Here is a 21,168-nt window from a genome sequence, read left to right on the forward strand (position 1 = left end):
TTTTTTTTTAAACAATCCTTAAAATCGATTTCATTTAAATTGAACGATATACCTCAACACTGCACTGGGTAATGTGTTCTATGAACTCTCCAGTTTATTGTGTGTTTAATTGTACAGATTTCTAATGTGTTCTTTTGTTTTCACCACAATCTTACACAGGACACTCAACACTCCATAGGAGATAAGTTCTATTTGAAGGCAAAAGTAACTTTTCCTGAATTACTGCACATCACACCTGACTGGAGATGATATATAAATTGGCTTATGACAGGGATGAGGATGGTAAGGACATGAAGTGGAGGGGCGAGGGGGGGCAGTGATTAAGGATGGTGGCGGGAGGCTAGTGACAGAGAGGGGGTAGTACTGAGGGTGTGGGAAGGATATTTCAAAGAGCTGTTGAGCTGGGAAGGAAGCAACGGTGAACTGGAGCTACCGTGTTAGGTAGAGGGGAAAGCAGAGTTGGTGGAGATCACAGAGGAGGAAATGTAGATGGCGTTGGAAAGGATGAAGAAGAGAAGAGTACCAGGCGTTGATGAAGTGTGTGCAGAGATTATAATTCGAAGTTGGACTCAGTTGAATGTATGTATGAACAAGGGTTCAATTCTGGAGGATTGGAAGACAGGGTTAATTGTGCCAATATGGAAGGGCAAGGGTGATGTTCAAGATCCAGGGAAGTTCATGGGCATTATGCTCCCAAGTCATGTAATGAAGGTGCTAGAGAGGATTCTGGATGGGAGGAAAAAGAAGAATGTGGAGATGGAGATTGGAGAAGAGCAGCAGGGTTTTAAAAGGGTAGGGGGGACGACGGATGGGATGTTCGTCCTGAGACAGCTGGTGGAGAAGAGGTTGGAGGTGTAAGGTGGGATGGCATTGGGATTTGTGGACCTGGAGAAGGTTTATGACGCTGTCCTGAGAGAGATGGTGATGGCGACACTGAGATTGATGGGAGTGCCAGAAGCATGTCAGGTTGGTGGAAGGGATGTACAAGGGAACAAAGGGAAGAGTTTTGCTTGGTCCTGGGATGTCTGAGGAGTTCATTGTGAACATCGGTTTGAAGCAGGGAAGCTCTCTCAGCCCACTCATGTTTATCATGGTGATGGAGCATGGTACCTGGGAGGAACAGTGATGGTAAATCCGGGGGATGATATACCGGGGGAATACCGGGGATGTTGAATCCGAAGCAGAGGTGCGAAGGAGGATTCGGGTCGGTGCAAATGCGTAGAGGAGGGTGGTGGGATTAATGGCAGACAGAAAGATGTCAGGGAAATTGAAAGGGAAGGTGCTGATGTCATGTGTAATGCCGGCCTCTGAGATGGATGGGAGTGCCAGAAACATGTCAGGTTGGTGGAAGGGATGTACAAGGGAACAAAGGGAAGAGTTTTAGTTCATCCTGGGATGTCTGAGGAGTTCAGTATGAACATCGGTTTGAGGCAGGGAGGCTTTCTCACCCCAATCATGTTTATCATGGTGATGGAGCTGGTAAGCAGGAAGGTGAGCTTGAGGGGTAGTATGGGGAAGATGTTGGATGCAGAGGATCTGGCAGTTGTGGAGAGTGGGTGGGAGATGCAGAAGGTACTGGGGAGTGGAAGGAGGCATTTGGGAAGCATGGGCTGAAGAAGACTGATGTGATGTGGGATGGGCAGCAGAGAAAAGAAATGAATAGCAGGTTAGACGGGAAGCAGATCAGGCAGGGAAATAGGTTTGAGTATCTAGGAGGAACAGTGACCAGGGATGGCAAGTCCAAGGCAGAGGTGCGGAGGAGGATTCAGGTGGGTGCGAATGCGTGGAGGAGGGTGGAGGGAGTAATGGCAGACAGAAAGACATCAAGGAAATTGAAAGGGAAGGTTCTGATGTCATGTGTAACACTGGCCTCCCTTTACGGGCTGAAAGGGGTGGCACTGATAAAGAGACAACAGAGGCTGCAGGTTTGCGAGAACAACTGGGTCAGGAGGATTTCAGGAGTGAAGAGGGTGGATGGAAGGAAGATGGATGAACTGAGGGAGGAGATTGGTGTGCAGATGAGCTTGACGGGGAGATTGATGAAATGCTGGCTGAGATGGGCTGGACACTTGGTGCGGATGGGGGGGGAGAGAGAATGGCAAAGAGGGTGGAGAGATTGAGGGAGCAAGGTAGGAGGAAAAGAGGTAGACCACGGTTGACATGGGAGGATCGTGTGAGGAGGGATGTCCATAAGGTAGGGTTGGTTGGAGAGTGGAGGGAGTTGGCTGAGGACAGAGGAAGGTGGAGGAGTATCTTGGTCAAGGCAATGCAGAAGCTTGTTGCCATCGGACCTCACCCCTTATAAAGGTAAGAGGAGAACAACACCACCACCTCCATTCATTAACACATGCCTGTACAGGAAAATAAAATTTTGGCGATTACATTTGACACTAGATTGTCACATCACCCCATGTAACGCTTTGTCTGATTTGCATAAATTTGGTATCAAAATATGCGCAAGACTTAAGAAAAAGGTCATGAAACAGTATTTGGCAATTCACGGGGGCTGCAGAGAAATCTCAAAATTTCTGCAGGGGGAAACATTTTGACACTCCCCTCCCCCACCCCCAGCCTGAATAGTATTAACTTCCGAACCTGGTTGGCCCTTGTAGTGGGATGAGGAAACCAGAGTTCGATACCACGCTTGTTAGAAGTGGTTTTTCAACATAGTCCTATTAATTTGGACCCAAGGAATGCGAATCCAAAGGTGACCCAAACAACTGACCGATCTAACGGTTGGTTAGGGATGTCAACTCGTGTGTTAACAAGAGTCAAATTTCAAATTGCTATAAACCTACTTATGTTTTGTATCAAAATCTAGTGCGAGAAGCCAAACACTTTAGTCCGATTTTTGACTAGTTTTACTCAAAGTTGACCCAATTTTAAGGTCAGAAAGGATAATTAGGTCAATTACACAAATTGGGAAACCTAGGTATGTTGGATATCACAATGAATGCTTTGATAAGACAAATAATTTCGACACATAACTGGATGTTGTTCACCGAAGCAGGAACCGTTTTTCCTGAAGGAAAAGCAGAACTAGCGTCCCTTCATGGACGTGGACTCTTTGAAACGTCGACCATCGATGCTGTCAGGCCCATAGAACAGCTGGATCAAGCACAATACCAAGACTACAAGACTTCAGTTTTGGAAAACAAATTGCAAGTCCCAATCAAAAGAAATAAGCATAACTATTAAAAACATAATAAGCAATGGAAGGCAGCAACCCAAAAGAAGCTGACCTTCTTCAAAGATCAAACATTGCTGTTTAGTTAACTCTGGCTTTTTGCACAAACGGCAAGGAAATTTGCCACCTTTTCTTTGAACATGAACCTGCAATTCCACCTTCTACAATGAAGATGACGAGCAACAAAGCTGAACTCTGCACCTGTATCTTTGAGGAAGCAGTTCAGAATTTCGAGGAAGACGAGAGCAGTGATGTCCCACCTTCCAGCTATGATGCAATAATTATTGATGGCACTTCTCTCATTCACACCATGCAACTCAAGCAAACATGTTCGACTTTCGATGACTACACCTCCACGTTATTCGGTCCTCACCTACGCTACGGTGTGAGCTTTAATCATGCAATTGGCTCGAGATTGTACAAGACCGATACTTTGAAAAAAAAGTATCAAAGAACACAAAAACTAAGCGGGCTGAGGATGCAGGTGAGGGGCGGGTTAACACAACGACGAGTAAGTGGTTTGGCAAAAGCTCTTCATGGTCCAAACAAATGGAGCCAAATTCTCAGATAATTTTTTTTTTCAGGATTTAAAGCTCATAGTGGAGCTGACACACACACACACACACACACACACACACACACACACACACACACACACACACACACACACACACACACACACACACACACACACACACACACACACACACACACACACACACACCTGTTGGATGTTGGATGTTACAAACACAACCACTGAGCTTGGGGGAAGTGAGGTCACACTTCCCAGAGCACTCTGGGTACCAGCGAAGTCACAACAATGGCGGTGCCTTTCTCACCGCAGTTAGTGTGGCATTTCCTCAAAGGAGGAATTTCCTCCTCCCTGTGGATGTATGTTCCCGCCAACCGATGGAGATAGTCTATGTTCTTATGCTTTTAAATGCTAAACATCAAGCAAGGAAGCAACATGTACCATTTTAAAAGTCTTTGTATGACTTGGCTAGAGTTTGAACTACAGATCTCCCAGATTTGGAGCAGATGCTCGAACCATTACACCAACAAAGTACAAAGAAGATCTTTTTGAGTTTTTATCAAATGAAGGTCCGTAAAAAAACACCACTTCTATCCCGACAGTTAAGGATCTCCACATCACGTCAAAGGACGGTGTCATGCACAATGGGCCTGGAAATGAAATGATGGAAATGTCAAATCACGAAGAGGCAGATAAAATAATGATTGCGCACTTAGTAAATGCACTTCAAACTTGCGATGACAAACTAGTCCGAACAGGGGATACAGATGTCATTGGCAGTTTAAGCATTTACTACCACAAAAGCTTGTAGCTGATCCCTGGATTGTATTTGGGAGTGGTAGAAATCATTGATGACTCAACGTGATTGGGTCCATAGAGATGCACTTGCATAAGTATTCAACCACCTGAGTGAATACTTAGTAGAAACGGCTTTGACAGCAATTACAGCTTCGAGTCTTTTTGGGTATGCCTGAATCAGCTTTGCACATCTGGATTTGGGAATTTTCTCCCATTCTTCCTTGCAGATTTGCTCAAGCTCTATCAAGTTCGATGGGGAGTGTCGGTGAACAGCAATCTTCAAGTCTTCACAGATTCTCAATGGGAATCAAGTCTGGGCTTTGGATGGCCAACTAAAGAAAGGACTTTCACGTTATTATTCTGAAGCCATTCCAGTGTTGGTTTGGCTGTATGCTTGTGGTCATTGTCCTGTTGGAATGTAAATCTTCTCTGCAGTCTGAGGTTTTTTTTTTCACTCTGAAACAGGTTCCCTCAAGTATTAGTCTGTATTTGGCTCCATTCATTGTTCCCTCTAGCCTTACAAGTCTCCCAGTCACTGTCGCTGACAAGCATCCCTATAACATGATGCTGCCACCATCATGATTCATGGTGGGGATGGTGTTAAATGGGTGATGAGCTGTGCTTTGTTTCCGCCAGACATAGCGCTTTGCATTCAGGCCAAAGAGTTCAATTTTTGTCTCATCAGACCACAGAATATTTTATTCATGATCTCAGAAACTTTCAGGTACCTTATTGGAAACTCCAGGTGTGCTGTCATGTTCCCTTTTCTCAGAAGTGGCTTCCATCTGGCTACTCTCCCATAAAGCCTCCGATTTGTGATTTGCTGCAGAGAATGTTGTCCTTCCGGCAGGTTTTCCTATCTCAGCCAAGGAACTCTAGTTCTGTCAGAATGGTCATTGAGTTTCAGAGTAAATTAGAAGGGCACGAGGTAGCGCGCATACCTCTGCCAGGCTGATTAATTTACGTTTTGTATCCCACTGATTGGCCGGATCTGCATCCGGACGTAGACTAAAATCGAAATCGGCTTGTTTGTGTTATGAAACCAACTCATCCACCAAGTGTTCTATAATTACTTTTTGGCCCCATCTCTCAATGATGAAGAATCACTTTAAAGAAATTATAGCATCCAGACACGGGTTGTCACCAAATTCTTATCAATTTGTCTTTGGCACACACCACTTTGTTCGCGAGGAAAATAAAAGCATGTAATTAATCATCCAAAATAAATAAATCCATATCATTGGGATTTCTCATCCAGGTTTTTAAGACCACACAGCACAAGTAATGAATAAGATGATGAGCAACATCGAATGCTTATGTGCAGCATCCATTGCACCTCGATGAGAAGGTTACTTTAAATTCACACAAATAATGGTAAGAATAAACTTTGAACACAGGAGTGAAGTTGGATAAGGAATAGCACAATCAGAGTTTTATGTTACAAAAAATAGAGTGCAAGAGTTTGACGATGTAGATCCAGAAACATGTTAACCTGCAGATGGGATTCTGTTCTTCATTGTGGATTGGGGGGGGGGGGGGTAAGTTCTTGTGGGTTCCAGTTTCAGCGAATACGGTGATATTGAATAAAAGAGATAGTTAGAGGAGCATAAAATGCGTTTTTTTTAAATTAAGAATGTTGTTTTCATATCCAAGTGATTCAATATTACAGCACGACGACATCGCGCTGTTATATAATTGGCTATTCTGTCCTGTGTCTTCTGTCACACTTATGGCCGCGTATGTCTCTTTGATCTGAGGGCTATAAATAGAAATTTGTCCAACGTCACAACTCTTCCCATCATGCATGCTAATTCACCGTGTCTATATTTAAATTTTATAACTGCAAAATTGTTTTATCATTCTTAACCTTTTACTGCCCCCAGCAGCATGATATTGAAGTATTCGCTTCTTGTTTTTGGTTAAAACTGAGAGTTCTATCAACCCCTCCCTTCATCCCTCCCTCAACGATAACAAACCTATGCCTCTTCATCCTTTTATCACTTAATTTAACTTCCAACTCCATATTATACACAGACACATTGGAAGGTTCAAGGTTAGTTTGAGAGAACTCTTCCCATCATGCATGCTTGCAGCAGATGTTGCAGCACAAAAGATTGAAAAGGATATCGGCATATTATAAAACTTCAACAAGACTACGTAACAGATTGTGTGTCCTGCATGCAAAGAGCTTGGAACAAATGGCTGAAGAAAGAGACCGCTTGTAACATAGCAAAATTCTTCGCATATCTGGCTCTGGGTGAGCTTGGCATCCATGATAAGCACGAATGGAATCTCAGCCAGAAAAGCCAGTTCCGACTCCCACAACTTTGATTGAAGTTTGTTGTGTTTAGGTTCCAATTTCAAATACCAGTTCCTTCAACTCTATCAGAAACCTGCTTTCAGATATTTTACTCTCTATTTAGCTCGATCTTCAAGGAATCCAAACTCCGAGCTTGAAGATTGCCATGTCCGTTTTCACGGTTAATGGCATTGTGTTCGTACAGTTTCGGGACAAAATTAGTGCCAAGTTTACTGCCCATTATTTCATGCGTGGCAATTCAGGAACCTGGAATGGCTAGGTATCATCCACAACACTTCTCAGGTGAGACCTTGCTATAACGACGGGATTCAAATCAGGATGTTATGGAAATAAAAATGTGCAAAACCTCATATGCAGCATGTACTCTTAAAGTAGTGCTGGGCAGCCTGTGGCTCACAACGTGTCCACCTGAGCTCCCCACCCATGTGGTTTTACACGTAAACATTTGTCACATAAACGCTTTGCACAACATTTGATCACTCAGAAATCATATTACGTAAGTAGTATATTTATGAATAAATGTTTTCTTCTTTTGTATTGATGTGTTTGTCCCTTCGTTACATTGTGAATGTTCATGTAATGTAACATTCATATTCTCATTCTGATGTACCATCGTCTCTGACAGAGCATCGTTGCTGCCAAAGAAGTTTCTTGGCAAGGGTTATACTGGGTGGTTTGCCATTGCCTTCCCAGCTGTAATTAGAGCAGGAATTTGTAATTTGTTCAGGGTGCCAAAGATAGCTCGCCTACTCTTTGCGAAGGACACCATGGGATGTTTAAGGTCTGCCAACTAATGTTGGCAGAGGGGGTCGCCCAGTTTAACGTCTGTCCGAGGTATGGCACACACAAAGATGAATTCACCCTGCCAGTGAAACCTGGAAGACGGTTTATGCCTGTGTCGGGATTCAAACCGAGGCTAAATGGCTTGAGGCGAGTGCACGAGTCCCGGCCATCCTGTCAGCCATCTCTTCCCAACCCAACCTTAATGTACAAACTCATATTATAAAATTAAAAGACATCATTTTGGCTTGTAAACGGGTCCTTGAAGTTGTTCGAAGGCTAGATATGCGGGCCTCCTATTAGCTTAGGTTGACCTTTACAGACTTCAGGGCGGGTCAAAAGCCGATTACCTGAATAAGTCAAAAGGTAGACATTTTGGTAAAATATAGCTCTAAGAACCACTGCTGCAGATTATACTACCAGTATCTAGAATTGTATTAGTACATGTATACAACCAGCTTACTGCAGTCAACATCCTTTCCAGAATCCACAATGCCCATCACTGGAACAGAGGTTTGTAGTCGTATACAAATATGAAATTCATTGTGGACTCAAACTTGGATGACAAACAATCAAGCACATACACACAGTCTTATTAAGAATACAGGCAATTCCAGAGCGATTCAGAGCCAGGCCGGTTAATTGCCAAAGTATCAAAACCAGAGGGTTGATGTGACGATTTATCACCAGAACGGTTGATAATAGAATATCAAAGCTTGTGGAATGATGTGATGATGCAGAACCAGGCCGGTTGATTATAGAATATCAAAGCTCGTGGAATGATGTGATGATGCAGAACCAGGCCGGTTGATTATAGAATATCAAAGCTTGAGGATTTATGTGATGATTCAGAACCAGACCAGTTAATTATAAAGTAACAAAGCTGTTGGCTTGATGTGACAATGCAGCACCAGGGCAGTTGATTATAGAATACCAAAGCTGGTAGGTTCATGTGACGACTCAGAACCAGTAGGCTGCAGCACTCTCTGAGGTTCGGGGACCAAATAGTGGCGAGATCATGGCGGGTGGATACCCTACTCTTGGTCTGGTCGCTCCGATGGCTATCATGCCCAAGGAGTTGCTGTAGCTGTAGCTGTGTCCAATAAGCTGACTCCAATGATAATTGAGGTTACACCGGTCAACGAGCGTATTATGTGACAAAAGATTTGTCACTCCTTGGGTGTCATTTCCCTGGTCTCTGTATATGCTCCGACTGAGGCGAGTGATCTCATCGTGAAGGACCCATTCTATGCCACACTCGAGTCTGTGGTTGATCAGTGCCCCAGACGAGATACACTTCTAGTCTTGGGGGATTTCAATGCATCGACTGGAACTGATGGGGATGGTTATGAGACATGTGTTGGTCCCCATGGGTCTGGAACTGTGAACCAGAATAGCACCAAGTTCCTTGACTTTGCAAGAAGTCGTGGACTTAGGGTGGCCGGTTCATGGTTTCAGCGCACACAGGCTCATCGCTGGATTTGGTATTCCAATGCTGTTGGTGTGGTAAAGGAGATTGACTATCTTGTCTGTACTTGTTTGTGGCGAGGATGTTGAGGTCACGGAGAGATTCACTTACCTTGGCAGTGATATTCATGTCTGTGCTGGCTGTGAGCTAGAGGTCAATAGATGCTGGCTGTGAGCCAGAGGTCAGAGGTCAAAAAAAAATAGAAAATAAGAACTGATGGTAATAGGGAGAAAATGCAAATAAAAACGATCATGCACCTAGACGGGAAAGACGGGAAGGCCTCAAAGAAACCTGATAAGACAAGATCAATGAAAACTCACAAAATAGCACAACTTTTGAAACAAAACCGAACTAGGAACACAGTAAACATGTAGGTAACAAAATAAACAGTCAAAACATGACAAATAATGACCGTAAACTTAACTTTGAGAAACTTGGCAGAGACCCTTGAGAGAACCAGCTGTCGTCTCAAAACCTGGAACCAATGTCAATGATTGACCATATCCTAGGACTTAGATTCTGACCAGGGATCTGAGACGGAGACTTAATTCCTTTGGTACCAGGTCTCTTCGGAGAATCCTTGCCTATCGCTGGTCGGACTTTGTGTCCAACGAGCGGTTTCTGAGTGAGACTCAAATGAGATTTGTCACCTGCATAGTCCGTGACCGTCAGCTGCGGCTGTATGGACATGTGGCTTGTTTTCCTGACGCTGATCCAGCTTACCAGATTCTTTCAGCGAGGGAGTCTCGTGAGTGGAGGAGGCCAGTGGGGCGACCACGTGGTTCGTGGTTGCAGCAGGTTGATCGTCATCGCAAGGAGATGGAGATGGGCCAGGCATCTGCCTGGGGGATGGCCAGACGGAGGCCCCTAGAGTACCGGTGGAAAGTGGAGCTGCTCCGGCGTGTGCTCCCATACCTGATGGTTGATTATACAATACCAAAGCTAATGGATTGGTCCGACGATTCAGACCCAGGATGGTTGATTCTCGAGTACCAAAGCTTGTGGGTTGTGATGTGATGATTCAAAACCAGGCCGGTTAATTGCTAAACTACTAAAGCAAGTTGGTTGATGTAATGATTCAGAGCCAGGCCAGTTGATTCCAGAGAACTAAAGCTCATGGGTTAATGTGACGATTCAGAATCACGTCGGTCGATTATAGAGAACCAAAGCTCGTGGGTTGATGTGACGATTCAGAACCAGGCCGGTTGATTGCTGGAGTACGTACCAAGCAAGTTGTTTGCCATAACTACAAGCAGCCAAGGCCGTACAAGGCAGATTGAACAGAATGCCGTGTCAACAGCATTCCCACCTGGATGGTCGCCATGGAAACACGTGACTGGATCGCAGGATATCTTTGGCTTGGGAGGTTTGTCGTTATATAAACGTCACATGCAGCAGTTTGAGAAGAAGCATATGAACGTTCGAATGCAGTTACGGTTCACCACAACCCCAATTTAATAACCAAGCGAACAAGAAACCTCAAAATGTACAACATTATGGGAGCTTGCAGTGCAGTAATCAGGATTATCGTCTCGTTAATATCCACCAATGGAAATGCGTTATAATCGTTTTTATATAAAATTAACAATCGGCCGCTTCTCCATCAAACTTTTCACAACGCACATGATATGAGGAAAGGTGAGGTAAACACGGTAACAGGAGGTAAACACGATACGAGGTAAAAGTGAGGTAAACGTGAGGTAAACACGGTAACATGAGGTAAAAGTGAGGTAAACACTGTAACACGAGGTAAACACGGTAACACGAGGTAAAAGTGAGGTAAACACGGTAACACGAGGTAAAAGTGAGGTAAACACGGTAACACGAGGTAAAAGTGAGGTAAACACGGTAACACGAGGTAAAAGTGAGGTAAACACGGTAACACGAGGTAAAAGTGAGGTAAACACGGTAACACGAGGTAAAAGTGAGGTAAACACGGTAACACGAGGTAAAAGTGAGGTAAACACGGTAACACGAGGTAAAAGTGAGGTAAACACGGTAACATGAGGTAAAAGTGAGGTAAACACGGTAACACGAGGTAAAAGTGAGGTAAACACGGTAACACGAGGTAAAAGTGAGGTAAACACGGTAAGACGAGGTAAAAGTGAGGTAAACACGGTAACACGAGGTAAACACGGTAACAGAATGTACGATGAGAGAGAGAGAGTGGGCCACACGTGTTACGTTACCCGTTGTAATACGCCTTCACTTTAATCCGACCGTTCTCCTCATCTCCAGACTCGTCTTGGGTCGGCATCGTTCGATCTTCCGCACTCGTTGCTCGTCTCTGCCGCTCTTCTTTGCTCGTCTCCTCTTCCGCTATCCTGCACTGTACGACCGCCCGCCCTGTTACCCTCCCTCGCCCTCGACCTTTTATTCTTCTGACTCACACACGGCTTTCTCCCTCACCCTCCACAGCCCACGCTTCCCTATCTCTTTCGATCCCACAGAACCTTCCCCTCTCGCTCAGTTTAAAACCCGAGCTTCCATTCCCCATTTGCCGTCCACCATTTCCCTCTCTCGCACACACGTACGGGTCACGTCATCTCCTCCTCTTCTTTAATGTCTATATATTTCTTTTTACATCGATCCTTTTCTCAAAATATCACCCCCCCCCTCTCCCTTTCAATTTCCCCGCCATGTGATCTTGGAGAAGCCTCGCTCGGTTCGAATCCTCCCCACCGAAGCCGAGCTCGCACTCCTCATATGGTGGTCGTCCGTTGACATTAAAGGTCTTTGTTTGTTTCACCAGATGGCCGAACGTAAACAATGATGTCAGTGTTAGCGCCTTCATGCAACTCTTGATTTGAACATTCTTCCTTTTGGAATCATCACCGAGGCCGCGCCAAACCTGGTGCTGCGCAGCGACTCAACCCTTTGAGATGTCGGGATGACTAATCACCCTTTTACCTCCTGTACTTTGACCTTTTTAGCAATGACGGCGTTTTTCACGGAGTGACGTCACACTTGCGAAGCCACGCCCTCTCGCACGTGGAACTCCTCCCCGCTCACACGTGGAATTCCTCCCCCTCCCACGTGGATCTCCTCCCCCTCACACGTGGATCTCCTCCCCCTCACACGTGGGCCCAAAGACACCAAAGTTTCCCCCTTTGACCCAAGTTGCTAAGTCGGGGTTGAGGAAGTCTGATTTTTTGGGGGGTTTTTTCTCATTAATTGTCGGGCGGCAGACACCAGCCAACTTCATCACATCACACGACAAATTCACCTCACATCAAGGGAATCCTTCGACCTGAACCCTTTATTATGCAATGATCACCAAATTAACTCGAGAGGACAGAGAACAGCTCACCCCACACCAGTCTTGAGAAAAATTGACGATTTTGGAATGATCGTGAAAAACATGCAGTTTTTGCCCGAAGTTAGCTCCACTTGGCGTGGCACCGCCATTTTGTCTGAATCCACCGCCAGAGCGCACAAAATTTCATTGGCCGAGACGGCGTAAAATTTTGTCCAAGTACGACTAAACTGTAGGCTTTTGGAAATGCAAACAAAGCGATTTGTGTTCTCCACTGTTCAAATATTTAGCTAAACGGAAATAAAATTAAAAAATTTAAAGGATGTAGAAAAACAAACCAACAAAAAAAATCATTGCATTTCAGGTTTACCACCGTTGATGTGCCGTCTTTTACACCACCTTATCAAAACACGTTAAATTAGTTATTTGTGTCCTTCATGATGTCCCTAAAAACATTGTTTCCTGTTTGGAATTATTTTAACTGCCACACTGAAGCAATTGCTTCACCACACTGTGCGTGTGCGCACTCAGGATGAGACTCCGAACAATTTGCCAAATTCTGAACCAAAGTTAGTGCTAAACTGGAGGTTCCTGTTCCAAATGATGTTCCACAGTATTCAAAATACAAAATTCAATTGAAATAATATAGTTCCTCAATCAATGGCCGACGTCAGTGGACAGACACAGACAGACAGACAGACAGACAGACAGACAGACAGACAGACAGACAGACAGACAGACAGTCTGAACCAATTGTTTGAGCATGCTTTGTGCTTCATGCGTGGGGTAATAAGCCATGTTCAGGACGGGAAGCTTCATCCGTTTTCTCGAGTTTTCCATGTTCATGGGAAGATATGGTTTTGGTGGCTCTTATCAGTTATTCATGAAACGGACTTCCGTTTCATTATGTTGTTCAACTATTGTCAGCGAAGTGAAAGGTTCAATGCTAGTTTTGGGCGGAAAAAACGGGAAGATATTCTAATCGGCTCCATCTATCTGTCTGTCCGTCTGTCACGCTATCCCCTCCTAAACTGTCGTGCAAAAATTCACAAGCTTGGTAGTTATGGTAAGCACATGGCAAGAAGGTGCAAGGGCAGTGCCAGTTTTGGCCCTACCCCAGCACAGGACCAAATGGTCATGTGACGAAAAATGCAATTGCGAGCACATTTTTAAATGAAACCTTGTATATGTGATCAACACTGGGGGACGCATGACATGGGCAACGATTTTTTGGGGGATTTGATTCCCAGTTCATTCCCCAGAGGGTGGGTACTTTGGGTCACAGGGGTGAAAATGGGGACTTTTTTTTAAATTACCTCCGCCACCGATGGTGAAGGAGGTTATGTTTTCACCCGTCTGTCTGTTTGTCGCATACAGATCATAATTTTCAACCGATCTTCACAAAACTTCACCACATGGTGGAGATTGTCATAAGGAAGAAGCCTATTGATTTTGAGGTCAAAAGGTCGAAATCGGCCAAAGGTCAATATTTAAGGTTGTATTTCTAAAATCTTCAATTTTCATCTGATTGACTTCAAATTTGAAGAGGATTTATATTTCAGGTTACTGAATTCAACCACCAATTATTTTGTAGGTCCACATTCGCCAAAAGGTCAACATATGCCGAATTTCTAAAATTGTCAATTTTCATCCGATTCACTTGAAATTTGAAGAGGAGTTGCATATTTGGTCATTGAATTCAACCATCAATTATTTTTGAGGTCAAATTTGTTTTATGGATTTCGCAAGTATCGTGCTCTGCATGACGTCTTCTTTTTACTTACGAAATCTAAAGATTTCATAAGTATATTGATGACTTCCGTTTCTGTTTGTTTGTTTGTATGTTTGTTTGTTTGTTTGTAGGCACAATAACTCGAGAACGGAAGAAGCTACCAATGTCAAATTACACCACGTGATTCAGGAGGGTAATGGCAAGTGCTGATTAGATTTTGGTCGAAATCGGTCAAAGGTCAAGGTCACAGTGGGGTCAAATATTCGATTTTTGATGGTTTGGTACAGATAACTCGAGAACGGAAGAAGCTACCAATGTCAAATTACACCACGTCATTCAGGCGGGTGATGGCTAGTGCTGATTAGATTTTGGTCAAAATCGTTCAAAGGTCAAGGTCACAGTGAGGTCAAACATCCAAAAAATGATAACTCGAGAACGGAAGAAGCTACCAATGTCAAATTACAGCAAGTGATTCAGGAGGGTGGTGGCAAGTGCTGATTAGATTTTGGTCAAAATCGGTCAAAAGTCAAGGTCACAGTGAGGTTAAACATCCAAAACATTCGATTTTTGATGGTTTGGTACAGAATCATCACAGAAACTTCTGGTTTGCGTCACTACCTTCTCGAGAAACAGCTTTTATTAGACAAGGTCAGAGGTCAAGTTGACGATTCCGTAAGTACCAGTCTATGACTGCTTGTTTGTTTGTCTGTTGGCTTGTCTGTTTGTTTGTGTGCAGGATATCTCAAAAAGTTGTGGACAGACTTCGACAAAACTTGGTGGAAACGTTGGGGGTGTGACAAGGAAGAATTGATTCGATTTTGTTGACGATCCGAATCCAGATAATTTTTTTTTAATTGTAATTTCCCACCCCTCTTCTTCTTTGATGAATGGGGGTGGGAAAGGGGAGGGGAGCGAAGATGGGACAGAGTTGGGAGGGGGAGGTTGAAACTTTGGTGGGGGGGAAGGGTTGAGGACTTTCAGTGGGGGGTGGGGGTGGAGTTTGAGGAGTTGTGGTGGGGAAGGGGGGTTAAGGAGCTGTGGTGGGGAGGAGGGGTTGTTGAGAAGTTGTGGTGGACAGGGGATTGAAGCCTTTGGGTCATGAAGGGGAGGTTTATGACTTGGGGTTTATGAGGTTGGGGAGATGTGGAGTTGAGGACTTCAAGTCACATTTAACATTGCGTGGATGTTCCGTGGGTCCCTGATAGTAATACTGTAAACAGCTGGGACTTGTAATACACTTTCCAAACAGGAGCGGCACAACATGAAACACTTTCATAAAGAATGTGCATCATCCTCCCCATCTCCAGAACCCCCACGACATGATTTTTTTTAATGCCTAAAACCTCCTCGGGAACACCCTAAGTACGACCACAAAATTTCAGCTCATTCCAGTCAATCAAAATCAAAACGTATTCTAACGAATTCTAATGAACATGCTCCGTGAGGGGGAGAATGGCATTGTCCGGATTCTAAGTGATTTGGTCATTGGTTGAAGGATATTATTTTTCCATTTTGACAAATTGATGAATGTTACCCATGTCAGATGAATGACAATCTGATTTCCAACTGGAATGATCTGGATGAGCTGAAGAATGCCAAGGAGCTGCAAACTACAGGGTGTCCCAAAAGTCACCGAGGGATTTAGAAATTAAATAACATTTCTGTTTTTTAACAATTTGTTTTTCTTTTCTTTCAGAATTTAGATTAACGTTTGGAAATTACGCATGGAAACTTTCACAACTGAACAAAGAACCAAAATCGTGGAATTTTATTTTAAATTTCATCGATCAATTATTCTCACCCAAAGAGCATGGACACCGAATAATTTCGCGAAATTCAGAAATTTCTTGGCCATCACGTTCTCCTGATTTGACGCCTCCCGATTATTTTCTTTGGGGTCATTACCTGAAGGAGCGTGTATACATCAACAAGCCCCATACAATTCAGAAGCTCAAGGACAACATCTGTGCAGAAATTCGAGGACTGCAGCCAGAGTTATTGTCCGCTGTTATGGAAAATGCTGTCGAAAGAGCCCGTCTCTGTGAAGCCGAAAATGAAGGACATCTAAGCTGCATCATTTTTCATAAACAAAGCAAATTTATCTCCATTTTGTAAATTTTCTTTTGGTATAAAAATAATCATAAATCATTAAAAAACAGAAATGTTATTTCATTTCTAAATCCCTCGGTGACTTTTGGGACACCCTGTGTTTAACCAGGAGAGAAAATCCATTGCACCAGGACACCCAGTACAGGCACAAGATCATGTTGGTGTTTCCTTGGGTTCGGTAGATCGACACCACATTTGTGCAAATCTAGCACACCTGCCCACCTTCATTTGGGAAACGTACTGACCCTTTTTATGTTTCCTACGCCCTTTGTCTCCTATCCAGGATGCATGTTCTCAAAAGACCTTTTGGCTTATGACAGCCCCTTTCAATGTTGGTCGTTTTTCCACAACATCTCGACATGCTTTTGATATTTTGCATAACATTAACCAAACTATGCCTGGTGTTGGCTTAATGGTTTGGGTGGTGGGCTTGAAATCCTGGGATCCTGAGTTCAAATCCCACTCAGCTGTTGAATTAATACCAGGTGGGGTTGACTCTGCCTGTCATCCTTCCGAGGTCAGCAAAATGAGTGCCAGCTTGCTGGTATACTGTGTCGGAGTAGCGACCCATCCAGGATTGTGCCCAGTAGCCAAGGAAACTTAGGCAGCACCAATGCTCTGCACAGAGTGTCGTCCCAATGGATGGACATCATTGCCGTCACCGATTTAGATGCAAATGCTTCGTTTTTCTCTGTGCTTCATTCATCATTATAATAATCGTGCTTGTACTTGTGTGTATCCAGCCTAAGATGTTGCAGAAACTGCCCACACAGTGGCATTATCTCCTCTGCACATTTAGAAAACACACGGTGGCGGCGTCGTATTGAAAGCGAATTACAATACACCGTGGTAGTGAAAGACTAATTCGATTTTATAACTCTCCTTTTGCTAAATGTCTGTCGGTTTCAATTTTGGATACTGATAGTGTACATGATGGGCTTCTTAGATCGATTAGTCAAGGACATATTTTTTTACCTACACAACAATTTGTGAACCAGCGATTGAATCTTCTGATTGTTTTGAAACTGCTTTAGCTGCCTGGGTGAGTGTTTATTGCATCGACGTTTGCCATGCAAAGTTTGTGATTTGCTGGATGTATTTGTTGCTTTAAATTTAATGTGCATTCCAAGACTGAGGCTCTGTTGTTGTTTTGAGAGCGAGGTGATGGCTTTTTGATCTTTGAATACGTATACACTCAAAAGCTTGCACCTAGAAAAATGGGCTTCCTTGTTCATTGTGGGCATGATAATACTCTCACTACTTGATTTATACACACAATGTACACATTGTGTTCAAAGAGAACTTTGACCCCCTCCCCCTCATTGTTTCATGTTGTTGGTGCATTTTAATTGGTTGGGCTGTAATTGTCACAATGGGAGTAGCGGGAGAATGCATCGACCTTTAATCCGTTTTGCACCAGCACAGCAGAAAGTAGAAGGGCACTTGGTAGAGCGCATACCCCCACCACACAATGTAATCCAGTTGAACATATCGGGGACAAGAAAGTTTTCAAATACCGTGTCGTACATCATTGGTGGCCCCATCGTTCTCTCAAAGGTGAAGAATCACTTTGAAAATAAAAAAAAATTCTCGTATCCGGATCCGGATTCGGATCTTCACCAAAATCGAAGAGATCCGTTCTTGTCACACAGCCAACCTGCCCACCAAGTTTCGTCCGGATCCGTCCCCAATTTTGACATATCGTGCTGTACATCGTTTTAGCCCCTTCACTCAATGGTGAAGAATTACTTTAAAATTCTAGTAGCCGGATCTGGATTCGGATCTTCACCAAAATCTGATCAATTTGTCCTCGTCACACACCTAACCTGCCCACCAAATTTCATCCAAATCCATCTACAACTCTTTAAAATATCATGCACACAAACAAACAAACAAGCAGTCATAGACTGGTACTTACGAAATCGTCAACTTGACCTCTGACCTTGTCTAATAAAAGCTGTCTTTAGAGAAGGTAGCGACTCAAACCAGAAGTTTCTACGATGATTCTGTACTAAACCATCAAAAATCGAATGTTTGACCTCACTGTGACCTTGACCATTGACCGATTTTGACCAAAATCTAATCAGCACTAGCCATCACCCTCCTGAATCACGTGGTGTAATTTGACATTGGTAGCTTCTTCCGTTCTCGAGTTATTGTGCCTACAAACAAACAAACACACACGCACAAACAAACACACAAACAGATGACGGAAGTCATCAATATACTTACGAAATCTAACAAACAAAGGTGAAAACATAACCTCGTTCCAACTTTGGTGGTGGAGGTAATGAAGACCCACGTTTGCCATGTTGAAAATCAAATTGAACCCGATACATGATTACATTTTATGCATTGCATTTTCGTATATGCAGTACATGTCCTTCTAAATGGTGTTTGAAATGAGTTTTACGAATCCAAATGTAAGTAGTTACCATAAGCGGTGCTAACGATCAAACTACAATCATCACTTGCTGAACTTGAGGATTGGAGCTTGCACCAAGAAGAGTGTTTTACGGCTAAGGGTCTGAAAACGAAAATAACCCAACAATGAATGTAATTCATTTCAATAAAGAGGCCATGTTGACCAAAAGCTGTTTTGATACAATGGATATAACAAGCACATATGTTCCAATTTAAACCTTTTTCTCATTTCTAAAGAGAAGCAGAGATTTATTTTTGTTGGTGTGTGTTATCAGTACCAAATTGGTCATCTTTCCTCCATAAGCATGATTGCAAGCTTGTGCCACTCTTTTTGTCAAGGCTAGTGGAACAACTAGAACAGAATGGACCACAAGATAACAGAAAAAAAATAGCAGTGGAGCAGGAGGGGATGTAATAGCATGGTGGAGAGACACATTAGTGGATCGGGAGGGGGTGGAGGACAGAGAGTGAACAAGCTCGAACACAGCAATAAGAGGAAATGAAAATTGGTGATGAATCTAGAATAGAACTCGGTAGAACACATAGCTCCGTTAGGCTGAACAGTTTATGGTTTGTATCCCACTGACAGGCCAAATCTGCATCTGGACCTAAACCAAAATCAAATCAGCTTGTTCTTGTCATCGACTCAACACACCCATTAAGTTTCATCCCAATCCGTCCGTAACTTTTTGAGATATCATGCTATATATCGTTTTTGGCCCTATCTCTCAATGGTGAAGAATCACTTTTAAAATCTCGTCTGCAGATTCAGATCTGGATATTGACCAAAATCTAATCAATTTATCCTCGTCACACACCCAACCTGTCCACCAAATTCGTCCGATTCTGTCCATAACTTTTTGAGATATCCCGCTAACAAACAAATGGGGGTGAACACAACCTCCACCATCAAAAAACAAAAACAAATAGGAGCATGAGGGAGAGCTGGTGGGCAGACAACAACCTGGAAAGGAAGGGTAGGCTTGGGGAGGGTGAATGAGAATATAAAATATTGCAAGTATGGATGGTGGTCGTGAATGACAATATTGGGTACTGGGAGGGGAGAATGGGATTTAAAAAGAGAATTGGTTCTACAAGTCAAAGAAAAAGATGGACCAATGAATGGTGAGCAGTGAACGTGGATTTTTGGAATTTCATCCGAAGTGGTTACTTCTACCAAGCAATCCAATTTCGGCAAAAACATATTAAGAAAAAAAACTGCTTGAAGTGTAACAACGCATTTGCACATGCTTCAAATGTTTCTCATCCTGCGATAAAGCCGAGTCTATGGGCCTATCTCTTAATGCAGACAGGTCAGTGGTCTCTGTCTTCTACTGCCTCCTTTCTGGCCTTGCACCTTTTGCCCTTTTCCCACTTTCTCCCCCATTAGGTTTTTTTATTGCAGGGTGCAGACAGTCCACCAACAACCCACTTGTGGTGAAACTCCCATAATCCAGGAAAACTACTCACCTCCACTCATTCGTCACTTTTTTCCCCCACCTGCAGAAACACTTTCATTCCACATCCCCTTCCATCTCATTCTTCCCTCCAGGTCTTCAAGACAGTTGTTCACCCATCTCCAATCTTCTCCAATCCAAAACCATGATCTTTTCTACCTTTGTTAACCCCCACCCCAATCCATCCTCCATCCAAGTTTCCAGTTTTCCCTCCTCAGATTTTCCTTCTGTATCCATGTTGTCCACTCCATGCATCCTCCCCTGTCCACCCCTTCCTCCCCACACCCATTGTTTGTCCAAGTCTGACTGTCTTGGCCTTCTACTCTCTTGTTGGTGTCCCCCAATCCCCCACCCCCCCCCCACTGTTCCTTTTGTTCAATTGTATCCTGATACGTTCAGTGTTAGCTCTTGCACGAGTCTTGACTGTTAAAAAAAAAAGACAGCAAGTGGATAGGCCATCAATGTAGACCAATAAAAATAGGACCGTGAATCCTGAAGGTCAACTAGAATCCCGCCCCCACCAAGACCCTAACTTTTTTAATGCAGTGAACAACAACCGTACATCACGGGTGATGAAGGTTGTGGTCAAATTTCATCGAAATTGTGTGTGTAGTTTCGGTGAAGAGAGCAAATACCTATTTTGGAGGGCTCGAGCTCCCCGCAAACCCCCCTCAACCCTGATTGTTTTTCTTATATGCCGTGAACAAAAGTTGGTACATCACGAGTGTGCGGTTTCATCGAAATTGTGTGTGTAGTTTCGGAGAAGAGAGCAAATACCTATTTTAGAGGGTCAATCCTCTTAATGAGCGTATTGTTAAGGATTTGGCAGTGGCGGGATTCGCACCCTACTCTTGACAGCCAAATGTTGAATATTCGGCGTCACTTAAGAGCACCGCCGTCTCCGGGGTTATAACGTCGGCGAGCTCGGCACAGGTCTCGGGTTATGCGCCTCAGATCACGATACCAAAATACACCTGTGCCTTGCCAGCTGGTGAAATAGACCCCGGCTTACAGACTGGATTTGTCAGAGACCGAGCAGAGTCTGCCAGTCCGTAGCCCGTTTAGGTTTTATATCCAAATCAAGCGGATTGTTCCTCGGCATGGC

At 43.7% G+C, this 21,168-nt stretch overlaps 1 protein-coding gene across 6 annotated transcripts in view; it reads right to left on the reverse strand.

Annotated features, from left to right (window-relative positions):
* LOC147019074 (protein kinase C iota type-like) overlaps positions 1-11,680 on the reverse strand; it is a 186,643-nt gene extending 174,963 nt beyond the window's left edge. The window contains exon 1 of one of the 6 annotated variants that reach the window (XR_015062626.1): positions 11,275-11,679. Coding sequence is in view for 5 of the 6 variants with exons in the window: in XM_085899304.1 (XP_085755430.1) it covers positions 11,275-11,342 (68 nt within the window). In the remaining variant the exon portion in view is untranslated. Of the gene's footprint in view, positions 1-11,274 lie in introns of all 6 variants that reach the window. The other 5 variants (XM_085899304.1, XM_085899302.1, XM_085899300.1 and 2 more) reach the window with 5 other exon arrangements.
* Positions 11,681-21,168: the final 9,488 nt, after the last annotated feature.

Source organism: Eptatretus burgeri, chromosome 10, assembly GCF_056783735.1.
Source record: "Eptatretus burgeri isolate ZD-2024b chromosome 10, Ebu_testis_v1, whole genome shotgun sequence".
NCBI classification, from domain to species: domain Eukaryota; kingdom Metazoa; phylum Chordata; class Myxini; order Myxiniformes; family Myxinidae; genus Eptatretus; species Eptatretus burgeri.